At 43.2% G+C, this 15,764-nt stretch overlaps 1 protein-coding gene across 2 annotated transcripts in view; it reads left to right on the plus strand.

Annotated features, from left to right (window-relative positions):
* Positions 1–116: 116 nt before the first annotated feature.
* Positions 117–15,764, plus strand: part of acsf2 (acyl-CoA synthetase family member 2) — a 34,888-nt gene continuing 19,240 nt past the window's right edge. Inside the window, exons 1-8 of one of the 2 annotated variants that reach the window (XM_079293948.1) lie at positions 117–426; positions 3,144–3,339; positions 6,125–6,253; positions 9,338–9,391; positions 9,488–9,606; positions 11,221–11,383; positions 11,602–11,697; positions 12,993–13,144. In XM_079293948.1, coding sequence (XP_079150074.1) covers positions 308–426; positions 3,144–3,339; positions 6,125–6,253; positions 9,338–9,391; positions 9,488–9,606; positions 11,221–11,383; positions 11,602–11,697; positions 12,993–13,144 — 1,028 coding nt within the window. In that variant the 5' untranslated portion in view covers positions 117–307. Of the gene's footprint in view, positions 427–673; positions 900–3,143; positions 3,340–6,124; positions 6,254–9,337; positions 9,392–9,487; positions 9,607–11,220; positions 11,384–11,601; positions 11,698–12,992; positions 13,145–15,764 lie in introns of those variants that run through there. The other variant, XM_079293949.1, reaches the window with a different exon arrangement.

The raw sequence follows: 15,764 nt of genomic DNA on the forward strand, positions 1-15,764 counted from the left end.
GACTTATTGAATAAATGTGAACTATGCTTGTGATCTTATCTTGAAGTCAGTTCTTACCGTCATGCCTGGTATAAACACGCATCGCTAAGCAATTTAGGGCATGAGTTTACCACAGTGGGACGGGACTGGAGGCGCAGAGAAAACTATTCTTTCCACGCTGGAGGGGGCGGATCAAGGTCCGAGGAAGGCGCTCCACTCTACTATAAAAACTGCATTTCCCGCAGTTCAGTTTTGAGTTTTCCTTGAGTTTATCTGAACAATCTGAAGCTTTTGTGTGCAGGTTCGTGGTGAGCTGCAGCGAAACACAATGATCGTTAGGATTGTGCTGAGCTCACAGTCTCTTCGGAGCAGCTGTGTCTTTTCCAGATCTTTAGGAGTTCTGCAGAGACCATGGACGCATCATCCAGGCTTATCTGCAGCGAGTCGGTGAGTCACATACAATATGTATCATGCAATAAATGAGAAAAGGGAATTATGTTGGTTCGAGACCACTTTAGTTTTTAATTGAAGCCCACATGGCTGCAGAGGCAACTTATACTGGATATTTAAGGTATTTCTTAAAAGCATGAAGTTCCTCTTTTGGTCGGTCACGAGTGGTCTCGTGTGACGTCACAGTTTAGCTGTCGGCCATGTTGGAGTACACACAAAGCCACTGGCATGCACGGCTGAGTCGCATAACCTATCGGTGGTGAACTTTTGTGCTGTCTTTGGTTGTGGCAGCAGAGCTGATAGAGACAAGAAATCATTCTTTCGTTTGCCAGCGGTCATTACACATCAAGGAAATGACACGAAGGCGCTTTCCAAGCGACGTCGCGAGAAATGGCTGTCACGCATCTCTCGAGATATAAAGGAATGGAATTTGGCGTACACTAGAGTATGTGCGGATCACTTTATAAGTGGTACGTGATTTTATTTACTAATTCGTTTGTGAACAGTATTTAATAAAGGAAATATAAATTAAACTTGGACATGAGAAGGTTACCGAAGCTTCATCGGCCCGTGACAGCAGTCGGTACCAGAGACGTGTCGAGCGTGTACAACAGGCGAAACACATGGATGCAGCCTCAGCATTGCTTGATATGAGTTTAACGTCAGATCGTATGTATGTATGTATGTATGTATGTATGTATGTATGTATGTATGTATGTATGTATGTATGTATGTATGTATGTATGTATGTATGTATGTATGTATGTATGTGTATATATATGTGTGTGGGGGGGATGAAGTTAGGAGTTAGTTGAAAGTGAATTCCTACACACACGCACACAATGACGTGCATGTACAATGTAAACAAACACACGTGTCTGTTTGCACTGAGTAAACTGTATGTACTCCAACATGGCGGACAGACCTCTAACTAAGGAGATCGTGACGTCGGTGAGACCACTCTATTTATGTAACAGCTTGGAAAAGATCACATGATTGATTAAAGATATTTTCTTCGACAAACCCATGTTCAGTGTTGCACATCTCGACTGTGCATTATGTTTAACAGCTATTCCTCCGCTGTGTTTGTGTGCAAATCATATAAATAACAAAAATATTCGAATATAAAAGCGTTTTGAGAGGCCGACACGCCCCCGTTCCTCTCTCCTTGCATGGTTTCCTTCATGCATCCCTGGTGGGAGGGACTAAGCCGCAAGGAAATGACCCAAGTGAGGGAAATGGGGATGCAATTAAGAGACTTGAGAAGCACCCAAGATAGACCTGTATGTATATAGTTCTTACCAGGGGCGTTTCTAGGATTCAAAGAAAGGGGGGGCTTAGCCCCAAGGGGAGTGCCACGTTTGCACGCATAGTGCGTGGCAATTTGTTTTGGGGCCCATTTGGGGCTACGGATATCTATTGTTTCAGACAGTTCATAGATTGGTTCAATCAGAAAGTGTGATGTTGTATGTTTGTATGTTGAAAGTGTTAGATCCTGGGGTACTTCTGGCCCGATACGGGGCTTCTTACTGACTCAGCTCTCTATTAAAAGATTGTCGAGCTGGTGTTCTTGCGAGGGAACTCGCCTGGCTCTTCTAACTGCCGTTACTCCCGACGTCTACCCTGCTTCCTCCGGTCTGAGTGCACTCAGCTGAGGGGCCAGCCTCGCCCCGGGCGCTCCTACCAGTCGCGTCGGTTATGGCAGCTTCCCTCTTATGGATCCGTGCTCTTGGTAAATGCCAGGTTAGGTTTTAACGGCTAGGATTACTTCTAAAACCGTAAGGGATTGTTAAGTGGATTCGGTCTCTAGGATAACCTTACAGAACTCAGTTGTTAGACATACAATGGCTTTAACTTTTTACTGCCACAAGGCACTTTTTACTACTTGAGCAAATGAATGCACTTGAGAAATTGCAAGTTACTTCTTTTATAACACTTTTGGGCTCAGTCGGCCCCCTCCTGTTCAATACATGATCTCATCCCCCCACCCACTTGAGTGGGCGTTGGGTCCTGAACATGTCCGGACAAGTCCAGGCTTTATCCTGTGTTATGCCTCTATGACTCATCTCTTGCGACAGTCTTTTCCTAACCCCACCCAATAACATCTGTTTCTACTTTCTGCCAACTCATCCTGACAAAACACTTTTATCGCAGCTCCGGTTCCACAGAACATTTGTTAAACAATTCTTACATTTGTTAAATCACTCTATGCATTAAACATTCGTTACTTATTGATTAAACATTTTGTTATATAATGATCATACACTTTATCTCTTGATTACACTTTATTCTGAGTATATGCTTTGTACTTTTATATCCTGACTCCCTTGAATGTGCCAGCATGTTACCGAGGCAGCGCTGTGGGCTCAACTCTTCTTGACAAAAGTCCTTCCTTCGCTCCCGATCTGCGCCATTTAAATGTGTTTACCATGAATTTCAGCATATAGGTGCACTAAAATGACTGACTATAGGATGTTTGCTGGCTTTTATCCCACTGTTGTCATCCTCTTGTTGTTATGTATATGTATTGTCCCTTGTCTTTCAATTTTAAAAAACAGAAGAAAAAAAAAAGATTATTTTTATTTTTTTTTATAATAAATTTAAAAAATGCGTGAACGTGCGATGATAAAATAATTGTCGGCGTTAATTAATGAATGAGTCAGCACGAAATTAACTCGTTAACTTGCCCAGCACTAACTCCTGTTTTCCTGCAGTGGCATTCATGTGGAATCTCCACCCATCATCCCGACTCTCACCACCAGCTACGCCCACGGCACATCTTCCACATCTCTGCTCCACACCACCATTGGAGAGTCCCTGCTGCAGACCGTGGAGCGCTGGCCCGACCGAGAGGCCGTGATCTTCCTACAAGACGGAGTCCGCAAGACCTTTGCACAGCTTCAGCAGGATGTGAGTCTTTTCTACTCAAAGTACACTGTGTGTCCAGAGTCGGTGTGCCAACCTCCAGCTCCAACTGATGAATGTCAATCTGGCAATGTTGAGGTTGGACGTTGGAAAGCCTACAAGCAAACTTATCAATTGTAGCCATGTTTGCATGTTTTTTTACGAATGGTCCAAAACTTTAAACTTGGCTCTTGAAGCTAAACATGAAAGTCCTGGGAGGAACATTACTTCAATTTCTTATTCTTATTCTGTAGCCTCTGACTGTGTTTTAACAATTTTTGTACTTTGTGAATCCAAATGAAATACAGAAAGCTATTGTTGCTAACCCACATGTTGCTTTACATCCATATAAAGTGAGAGAAAGTTTGAAGTATCAGATCTCTCACAAGGAGACTAAACATTTTAGATTTTGAGGAGGCTTTAATTAATAACAACCATGTTTTCTAAACCCAAATCCTTAATCCCATTTATTGGAAGAGTCCTTTTATTTACATGTTTACTTCATTGTGTCCGTTGATTGAAATTATGTAATTTTTCTAGGTGAATTTCATAATATAAATCAAATGTAATTTAAGGATTTTTACTCATTTCATCTGATCCTATTAAGCTCCATCGATCAAAGGGTTCCATACGCCTGGACGAAGCAGGAGAGGCAAAACGAAGGCCAAAAAATGATAGTAGTATTAATAATAATACCTTGCTGCTGCTCATTACCGTACGCTCATTGCTGTCACCTACAATGACAATTAACCTCGAAGAGTATTTCAACATTCTTTTTTTCTTTGTCATCAATGAGAGCTGGATTTTGGCAGGTTGACGGTGAGAGGACTCTGTTTAAAGACATAAACTCAAACTGATTGTAAAAGTGCGGTGGGAGATAAATGCCATGTCACCCTCACCGGAAACACCCCTGTCAGTAATTAACTTGTTAACAACTCATTCTATACAGAGTTAGATAATCATTACTCCGTCCCATAGCTGGAAGTAACACACAGATACTCCTTTTACTACTTTTTAGTTTTGTAATTTTGTTTCTGACTAATATTTTGTAATTGTCTTTTATAATAGACAAACAAGAAAGACAGAAAAATAATCTATATTTCATTACTTTACAAAAAGCCCAACTGTCTTTAAACATTATTTATTGTCCTCAGACATATTCTATATGTTACAGCTGACTGTATTTGTGTCTGCTGTAGGTTAAAGGAATATTGGAGCTTTCAGTGTGCTGTTTTTTCACAGAAATGCAATGACGTGTAAAAAAACAGTGCTGCTTGAGTCACCTGCATGCACAGTCGTGTTCAGTCTGTAAACTTTCACCCAGTGAACGTTGTACACAGTCAAAGGGGAATCGTCATCAGTTTGGTGTCATTAACCTGCACAGAGAGTAAACAGTAAACAGCGCTCAGATCTCAGCTGTCATCTGATAAATGGGCTCTGCTGTATTATTATTTATATGCTAAAAAAATACAACAAGATACTTTACGTCTATCCAACTAGCCATCTGTAAATATATCTATGTATAAATATTTATCGGTAATCTAGTAGCGTAATATTTTTAGTTTCTTTATTAATATTAAAGCTACTACGAGGAACTTTGATCTTGTGTTAAATTTGGTTTTCCCTCTGGAGCAGTGTTTCTGAGCACCAGACTCCCTTTAGAAAACCTCATTACTGCAGCAGGGTCTGACAGTCTGCCCCTCTCAGTCCTGGTTCTGGTTCTCCCGTGCCTTCCTTCCCTCCAGCGGGTTGTTGTAGAATATTTCTATGAATAGTCAGGAGAAGAGTGTCAAAGTGTTATCAAATCAATGTCAAATGAAACAGAGTCTGGATGAACGATCAAAGTTGTAATAGTCAATTTATTTGCTTGCAAGCAAAGAGAACACAGTCTCACAAATACATGACCGTCATCTGCAGGAGGTGCTCTGACGACACATTCAAATGCATGGACATTTATACCCAGCTAGAATGCTGTTATCTTGGTTCGCAAACAAGAATAAACAGAAGAAGGAAACCAGTCAAGGCAGATGTTTTTCTTTGAAGCACAGTGTCCTGTCTTTACGATAACCTGAAGGCGCTTTTACGGCCTGTTTACAAATCCCTTTGTTATCAGTTTGCCCCACAATAAATCATGGATACACCCAGTCAGATGCGTCCTTTGATGTCACTGTGACCTGGTCAAAGAGTTAAGTCACAGTATGCAGAGACGGAATAAGCCTGTGAACCATCACCCATCATATATGCCTGCAGAGGGTCATGCCCTTCAGCTGATGCCCATCAAGGGAAATACCGCAATCATGACCCCTGTGTGTGTCCCCGTCTTTAAAGACAGAAACAATGCACAAGATAACAATTCACAAGATAACAAGACACCTGGATCCGAAATTTACTAGAATCATTTAGAAGACACAAGGTTTAGTGCCTGTTCTTCTAAAACTTACATTCTTTAACCCTAAAGCAGTAGACTGACATATTTTCCCATAACAGGGTCCAGCAATACGTCCTGGGTCTCCAGCAGCGTGGTGTCGGTGTTTGCTCCCAGAGAGGACCAGGAGGAGGCTAGCATTATGTTGATATACTCTTTATTTACATTATTTGTATGTTGCCATTTATTGTGCGAGCACTGAGAAACTGTCCAGCGTCAGTAGGAAGACTGCTATAACAACTGCTGCTGCTGTGCTTTTCCTTTATTCGTTAGGTTGGAGGTGTGTTGCTTGAAGGAAACTCTGCACGCTGGAATTGTGTTACCTTCTTTTCAACAAACAAGTTAAACCTGTTCATGTGTCTACAGGTGGATCAGGCTGCAGCGGGGCTGCTGGCACTTGGACTGCAGAAAGGAGACCGCCTCGGCATGTGGGGACCCAACACTTATGAATGGATCCTGTTCCAGTTCGCCACAGCCAGAGCTGGTATCATACTGGTGAGTCACAGCTACGGCACAGTGCAATGGAAAGAAGGCAAAATAACATTATGAGAGAAAAATGGTAGTGATTCTCTAAATCAGGGATTCCCAAAGAAGATTCCCAACCCCCCCCCCCCACACACACACCGTAAAAATAAAAAAAAGCAACAGAGCCGCATAAAAATCGGACGAATGAGAGAACAGTTTGCTCGCGCGTGGCGTTTGTTTTCGTGCCTTCGAAAAGGTAACGGACGTAACGTTACGAAGGTAACGGACGATTGGCCAGATTGGCCACATCTGTAGGCTCGTCTACTTGCAGAGAGTAAAACTCACTCTTCTTCACGCGACCGACCAATGTAGCCAGGATGTCTTCGGACAAAGCATCGATGCGCGCGACAGTGTTGTTGGACACCGGGATCACGTCTAACTTTTTCGCTTCTCTCTCTCCAATCATACATTCCACCATCTCTTTAACATTTTTCCCTCTCCACCACCGCCTCTCCTCCCTATTACGCGGTCAGAATACTACCACAACACGCCGCCTGTCTCCGGCAGAAATGCGCTCATCCACGCACGGGAACAACACCGAGTTGTAATATATACCTCCATAACACCCCGCCACTCTCGGCTCATACCTCCCCAGCAACGAGGCACATCACCCGGTCACAATACCTCCAGAATGTCCCCCGGGTGAAATCAGGGACTTGGTTTTATGGTTCCGAGTGGCCGGCGCTCACCCGTTGGCGCTGGGACGCGAGGTCTCCAGCCGCCCCCGCCGTGAGGCACCCGATCGTCAGGTCTTCAGCCCTCGGAACAGGCCGCGGGTCAATAACTTGTGGGTGGCGGGGTAGAGGCGAGGCAGATCACAGAAACATAAAGACTAGAGTACAGCAAAGATATGTTGATGAGAAGCGTATTTGTACGTCAAACACAAACGTAATCAGGGAGAAAATACGTTCGTGGTAAAACGTAATTGAGAATGCATTTTAGTTTTGGGGGAACATAATTTTTAGGAGACAGGACTGCACCGCCATTACATTTTTCCTCTCGCGCACCCCCTAGAGGCAGCTCGCGCACCCCCAGGGGTGCGCGCACCCCACTTTGGGAATCCCTGCTCTAGGGGGTGCGCGAGAGGAAAAGTGTAATGGCGGTCTGATGGTGTAATAATATTAAATATAAAAAAAAAATGTAATTTTAATTTAAAAACTGTCAGGTGGGACATCTGAAGCTATCAGTCGTAAAAGAGGAGAGGGACAGAGAGAGAGAGAGGAATCGGAGGCGAGGGGAACGGAGAGGTGCGTTATTGGGGAGAGACCGGGAGAAGAAATCGAGCCAGAGTCAGAGGAAGATGAGACGGCGCAGACTGGGAAAAAAAGAGGAAATATGATGAAAAGTATGTGTGTCTGGGCTTCACTTGGATTGGCAACGCAGATTCCCCAAAGCCACAGTGCGTGGTGTGCAGTGAGGTTCTGGCTAACAGTCTGAAGCTCTTATTTACGTCGCCACCTGAACACCAAGCATGCCAGTGCAAGTCAAAAGCCCCTTACATTGTTTATATCCAAATTGGAGGAGTTACAAAACAGCCAAAAACAACTGCAGTCTCATTCATGTGTTGGGTCTATAAATGACGCACTACGGGCTTCATATCTGGTTACAGAATAGCGAGAAAGGGGCTACCGCACACAATCACTGAAGACGTGAGCTTGCCAGCTGCCAGAGAGATGGTGGAATGTATGATTGGGGAGAAAGAAGCAAAAAAGTTGGACATGATCCCGGTGTCCAACAACACTGTGTCGCCGCATCGATGCTTTGTCAGAAGACATCCTGGCTACATTAGTCGCTCATTAATTGTAAATGAAATGTGATAATCTGCCTCTGAGCCTGTGCGTGTGTCCTCGCATCCGTATTGCTCTTTAAAAGTGACGCCTTGTGTCACTGAAAGTTATTGAAACTTTGTTGCAGTGTTTCAGGGCGTTTTCACACCTTCAGTTCGTTTGCTTTGTTGCAGTTGCTCCTTTGTTCGGTTTGTGTTCACACTGCAACATTTAACAGCGGACTAAATCTTGTAAACAAATGCCACCGGGAGCAAACTGTTCTCTCATTGGTCCGATTATTATGCGGCTATGAAGGCTTAAAAGGCTCTGTTGCTTCTTTTTTTTTTTTTTTTTTTTAAGGGGGGGGGGGGGGGGGGTGCGCGAACCCGGTCGGGATGTAGAAGGGGGTGCGCGGCCTAAAAAGTTTGGGAACCGCTGCTCTAAATTGACGCTGTCGGAAAGATATCGCTTCTTCCTCTGAGCCATATTGTTTAACTTTAATCTTACATTGTTTTTAGCTTTATTGTGCAACATCTGCCTCTTGGGACGACAGATGAAAAATAGCCTTTTGGCTAACTCTGGTACATTTGCAGAAATCGTTTTATTAATGTGCACTGTCCCGTTCAAATAAACCAATAAATAAATAAACCTCCATTAAAAACACATCAAAGAGCCTCAGTGGTGCACTGGGAGACATGTTCCTTACTAGTCCCCAACACATGCACTATTTCCTCCTGTTTGTTTGAAAAAAACCACACATTATTAATATAATACAGTAAATCTATCTTGAAAATAAAGAAGTTCAGTAGTTTATAATTGTGGTTCACAGGTTACACAGTGGAGAAGACTTATTGTGTTTACCAGAGATGTACTTATTACTTTCTTGTAAATAAGTCATTCAGCATGAAAAGAGATTAAAAAAACACTCACCGACTAAACTTAAGGGGGGGGGGGGGGTCAGCCCTAGAAAACAGTTACAGAAAGTAGAGGACAAACAAACGTGCGGTCACCTTTTAACTAAAATGATATTGGTGAAAACAAACATCAGGAATGAAGTTGAACAAACTGCTGACACGCATCATTATCTATATGTACAGTCCACACGGGCTCCTTTAACTAAAATCGTGTTGGTGAAACAGCCACTAACAGAGGTAAAGTCAGACTTCTCTCTTCAGCAGTTTGTTTTTCACACACATTGTTTTCACTTTGTGTGTTGTCCAATTTTGAATCCGTCAACTTTCCGGTGTGTTCTCCATCATGAGCAGCTGTTTATGGTTTTACTCAACAGGTGTCTGTGAACACAGCGTACCAGGTGCAGGAGGTGGAGTTCGCATTGCGGAAGGTGGGTGACTTTTACTCGCCTGTATTCTTTTTTTTCTGTTGAGACACACAGACATTCCATCACATTGAGGTGGGTCCTCTGCTCCTCTGTTCACAGTCTGGCTGTAAAGCTGTAGTGTGCCCCACAAAGTTCAGGACTCAGAAGTACAGTGACATGCTGAAGCAGTTATGTCCGGAGATCGAGTCGTCCACGCCGGGGGACATCAGGAGCGCCAGGTACAGCTGCTTGGTGCTCACCCGTCATCCTCACCGCTCTGAACTCTTTCACTGTTCTGTATGTTTGAGTCATGGAGCTGCTGCAAATGATCAAATGTCTCATTTCTACACAGAAAAGATAAAACTTTATTTTTTCGTCCAAACAAAAAATTTGTCTCACAACAGGTGCTCCAAACAATCTGCAGAATAACGTATAAACATATAAAAAAACATCAGAGAAACCATCACACAACATAGAAGCATCAAAAACAAAGGTTACCGTCTTGCAAACACACACATTCCACATCCAAAAATGTCTGCCTGAGAAACCGATCACACTGAGACGAGTCGCTGGAAACAGGTTTTATTTTAGACGTGCATTCAAAAAATATTCAAAACTTTTCAGTGCCATATTTGAGACATTGACTCATGTCTGCGAACAGTTCTCCTCTCGGGGAGCAGAGTCTGAAAGAGGAGGCAAACGTTGGTGGTGCATCACAGCTAATAATCCACATTCGCTCAGATTTTGGACTGCCTGGATCTCCGTTCCCTCGAAGGAAACTTAGCTGTTTTTTTTAATGCTGGTGTGACGGGGCCTTTATACAGGTTTTTGTTGTGCCAAGTGAAACATTCCTTTGAGGGGAATGGGGCCAAGCCGGTGTAATTGGCTCCTGACCTCAATGTGCTAAACATTCAAGCTACAGTCCTGATTCTACATTTACAGAACGATGAGTAACTTGAACAGGTGTCACAACCCGGCTCCAAGGCTGTAACAAAAAGGGAGACAAGACGAGTGATAACAGTAATAAAGACATTTATTTAAAGAATACAAAGTAAAAACTCAGAAAGGAGATCATCGTATGCATTGCTGATCTGGAGTAGCCCCTAGACACGAGGATGAAGAGGAATGAAGTTCGTCTGATGACAAGATTATTTGTTTGATCATCGGCTGCTACGAGACCTGTGCCGAAGTGTCCCTGAGCAAAGACACTGAACTCCTAACTGCTCCCCGGGTGCTTCTCAGCAGCCCACTGCGCCCTGTATAGGGATGGGTCAAATGCAGAGAACAAAGTACAGTATAAAGTATAAAAACATAGCTGCTCTTAAAGTCCTCAATCGGTTACAACAACAAAAGTCAGAAAAGGAGCATCTTAGTGCAGCTTATCGTTCTAACCGACGGTGCCCTGCCTTGGTTACTTGTTTGTGTTCCTTTAAGTCAGCAGATAGTGGTGATTGCCAACAGGAGACACCTGGGCCAGTAAATAACAAATAAATACAAATATCACAAATAAATGATATGATAAAAATATCACAAATAACCTCACTAAACCAACAAAACAAAGCATCAGCCAAGAAGAGTCAGACAAAGAAGAGGGGCAGCCTTGATAGCTGGGACCAAACCAACCTCGGGTGTCGCCCATCAGTGGCCGATTAACATCCTGAAAGACAAGCTGACAGGAAACAGGACACAGACCCCTGGTGGAAGGGAGGGGTCGTCACACAGGATACATGGATTGAACAGTAACACGCTGCTTAAACAGAGAGGGAACGAGTCAAAGTGAATATTAAAGTGTAACTTGAAGCTCTTTAGTTTTCAAAACATGACTCCCACATTTGTTTGTTTCCCCCCCTCAGACTCCCAGACCTCCGCTCTGTGATCCTCCTGGATAGTCGACAACCGGGAATGTTCCACATTGAGGATGTGATGCAGGCCGGCAGCAGCCAGTACATGCAGCAGCTTCAGGACCTGCAGAAGCAGCTCTCCTTTGACGACCCGATAAACATCCAGTTCACTTCGGTAATCGTTGCTAATTCCTGCTGACCTTAAAGGGATAGTTTGGAATTTTTTGATGTACAGAACGATCGGCTAGCGATCGAAACCGGACAGTTTTCAGCTTATCGACCTTTACTGGTGACCAGCAGTCTTAGCCTATCAGAGTCACCTCTACACACTGTCGATCCATTGTTATGGCTTTCTAAATGCGGTGATTTATTTCTGTAATCATGTGTTACCAGGGAACCACTGGAGCTCCAAAGGGCGTCACCTTGTCTCATCACAACATCGTCAACAACGCCTACTTTGTGGGGAAGAGACTGGGATACGCCAGGAGAGTGAGTATCCTTTCCGTATCCTTTAACACATTATGGTAATCAATAGACTGTTAAATAATACCATGACGAAACGATTAGTTCAGTGATATTTAAAGGTGGTTAACAGGCCTCTACAATGAGATGGTTGACTAAAACTGAAGTTCCCACCACTGAGCATTAACGGCCTGGAGGTGGACAGCCTCACATTCCTCTGAAAAACGATCTCCTCCTCTTTTAAATGGGACGACAACTTGATCTGCAGCTCTACAGAGCTTTGATAGAAAGTGCTTCTGTACCTCCACAGCTCAGCAGACGAAGCAGTTGGACAGAATTGTTTGCTCCGCCTCAAAAGTCAACAGCTGCAAACTCACTCCCATCTCTGATATCTACGAGACCTAAAAATACTCCACAGGACTCCAAGCAGCAGCCGCAGCCCCTCTTAATAACGCTTCCCTCAGGAACAACTAAAACATCTCTTTTCCTCAACAGCACTAACTACAGAATTACTAAATGTCTTCCCCATTCTGCACCAGCACTGTATGACAGCAAAGCACGGATTCTCTTTTTTAAAGACTATGTTCTGAGTTTGCTCGAGGCTTTCCCCTTGGGAAAACATCTTACATCCAAGGAATTCATGGTTGTGGATTCATTACCACACAGGCCTACCGGGGCTCAGGCCCAGGGGCCCAAAGTGTCACACAAAGACACAAACCAACCAAGAATAGACTGAAAAAACACCACAAAGAAACAAAAGACTACAAAGGGAAGCAAAACAGCTACAAAGAGACTCACAAGTACAAAAGTATGAAAATGAGCAAAACAACCTGACTACAAAGAGACACAAAACGACTACAAAGAGACACAAAACGACTACAAAGAGACTCAAAACGACTACAAAGAGACTCAAAACGACTACAAAGAGACTCAAAATGACTACAAAGAGACACAAATAATGTTTATTTTTGGGCCCTTTTCTGAGAATTTTCTGAGGACAAACAAGCACAAAGGCACCTCTAACTTACTAAAATGATTTTAACAGTGATAAAGTTGAACTTATCTTGTCAGCGTTTGTTCTTCACGTACATTTTCTTTTTTGTCTTTGTCTGTTGTTGAAAATAGTCCCCAACAAATGCACTAGTTACCCCTGTTTGAGTAAAGTTTGTTATATATACTGTGTGTGTGTGTGTGTATATATATATATATATATTTATATATTTATATATATTTTTTTATTTGGTACTAAAACATGGGAAAAAGTTGGAGGCTTGCCGTTGTCCAATATTTTGACCCTTTTGTCTCCTGGTTTTGTCCCGCAGCCTAACATTCGTGTCTGTCTTCCTGTGCCTCTGTACCACTGCTTCGGCTCCGTGGGTGGAGGGTTGTGTGTGGCCGTCCATGGCATTTCCGCCATCTTTCCCTCTGCGGGGTACGATGGAAAGGCCAACTTAGCAGCTCTGGAGAGCGAAAGGTAATGTCAGAAATCCTTTCGCCAAGTCCGTAAAATTTAGTCTCAGAAAGACCGTATGAAACTTGTTCCACAGAAAGCTGTTTGAACTTTTAATGTTCTGTTAAAAAAAGGATTAAATGTGCTAAGAGTTGAATCCCCAGTAATTATGGAGCCTCATGGTACCTTGGAGGGGGGGGGGGGGGGTTATTTCACATTGAATCATCAAATCTGAAGGACTTCGGTCTTAAGCTGTAGGAAGGTTTAAACTTTAAACTGTGCAAACCGGTTTTCACACACCATTGCTTTCTTTTGGACTGTTAGAATAATTCAACCACAAAGTGTAAACATTAAGCCAGGCATGTCAAACTCAGTTTGGCTCGGGGGCCGGATCCAGACTTTCTGTTCTCAGGTGGGCCGGATCAGTAAAAGAATGTCAACTCCAAATATTTAGCTTTGTTTTTCAGTACTATGCTTTATCATTCAGCCTACATTTGTAGCCCACCCTACATATTATAATCACGGATGACAAGGGATCTTTTCTAAGCACAACACATTTATTCACAAACAATGGAGAAAAAAATGATTTTCATGTTTGGCTGTGAATGTGTTAACAACTGGTTTATTTGACAGTTGAGTGAATGCAGTTTTACACCTGAACCAACTCACCACACTAAACAAACTCAAGTGGGAGCTATGAAAAAAATATTTTTGCCTTATATGTCATACTGCTTTGAAATAAATAAAATACAAAATAAAAGTTATAGCAGTGCCATAAGCAGTACCATAAACGCAAGATCCTGCACCCATTCCTTGCATTTAAGTTCCTTTACTGGGCGTCCCTTCTTCTCCATAAATTGTCCTATTTCCCCTCGCAGCTCAAAGAAGCGCTTGAGTACTGCACCTCTGCTTAACCACCGCACCTCAGTGTGGTATGGGAGGCCAGCATGAATGTCATTATCACTGAGAAATGTGTCAAACTGATGGTGATTTAGACCACGCGCTCTGATGAAATTGACAGTTTTCACAACCACACTCATAAGATGGTCCATTTTCAGTGTTTTGCAACATAACGCCTCCTGATGCAAAATGCAGTGAAATGCCCAAAACTCTTGTCCTCCATTTGACTGTACTTTGTCACGGAATTTTGTGGCAACACCTGCCTTTCTCCCGACCATTGATGGCGCACCGTCGGTAGCCAGGCTCACGGCACGGGACCAGTCCGCTCCCACCTTGTCCAGCGCTCCAACGAGAGCGCTGAAAATGTCATCTGCTGTTGTGGTGTCATTCATGGGCACCAATTCAAGCAGCTCCTCGGTGATGGTCAAAGTTTCATCAACACCTCTAATGAATATGGCCAGTTGAGCAATATCTGTGACATCGGTGCTCTCATCTATTGCAATTGAAAATGCGATAAATGACTTGATTTTCTCTTTCAGTTGGCTGCTCAAGTCACTTGAGAGAGCTGTCACCCGATCTGCGACAGTGTTCCTCGTTAGACTGATATTGGCAAAGGCAGGTCGCTTTTCAGGGCACACGACTTCTGCAGCCTTCAGCATGCATGTTTTTACAAACTCCCCATCAGAAAACGGCTTGGATGCCTGCACCAGCTCGTTGGCAATAATGTAGCTGGCTCTTACAGCCCCATCAGAGATATCGCGGCTGCGCGTAAAAGTAGTTTCTTCAGACCAGCGACCAATTTGTTTATCTCGTCTTTCCTTATTTGTCCTTTCAAGTGGTCATACTTTTCTTTATGAAGAGTCTCATAGTGGCGCTTAATATTAAACTCTTTGAACACTGCAATAGGCTGATTACATACCAGGCACACCGGTGTTGCATTCACTTCTGTGAATAAGTAATTCTCAGTCCATTTTTCCTGGAAAACTCTGCACTCCGTGTCCACTTTTCTTTTTTTTGACAGTGCCATTTTGGGAAGGGTGTGTTGACAAGTGTGTTAGTGGTGAATGGTGAAGCAAGATTGCCGGTTAGTTTTTACCTGGACACATCAGGGGGCGGTGCCGCATGCTGGACGTGAGCTCCTTTACATTTGCTGCCCTCTAGTGGCCGGGGGGAGCATTTGATTTGTATTTATTATTTTAAAAAATCACAACTTTTGATAGAAATGAGCTAGAGACTCGCTTTTTTTTTTGACATTCTCAGAAATCTATGCCGGGCCGGATTAAATCATCCAACGGGCCGGGTCCGGCCCGCGGGCCGTATGTTTGACATGCCTGCATTAAGCAGTAGTTAAAATACAAAAGGATCTGCACTGACGTATATATTTTATTTACACATAATTCAAATTTGTGGATCAGTCTTCACTATCACGTCCTTAAAATGATGCAGTGGACTTTTATGCTAAAAGGTTACACAGTGGAGAAATATTGGGGCAAAGGTTCAAACGTTGAGTGCACAGGTGTGACATTTATTGACGTCAGCTTCACTGTTAAGACTCTACTGTGAAAAACATAAATATATAAAGACATAAACCCCACTGACCCCCGTCACTGTATCAACAGTCGTATTCTTTCGGCTGTGTGCTAAGCTAACCAGCTACAGGCTGTAGCTTCATATTTAGGCAACATGTGTGGAAATATTGATCTTTCTTATCTAACTCTCTGCAAATAGACATACATCCCAAAAT

The sequence above is a fragment of the Melanostigma gelatinosum genome, assembly GCF_949748355.1.
Source record: "Melanostigma gelatinosum genome assembly, chromosome: 21".
Taxonomy (NCBI): domain Eukaryota; kingdom Metazoa; phylum Chordata; class Actinopteri; order Perciformes; family Zoarcidae; genus Melanostigma; species Melanostigma gelatinosum.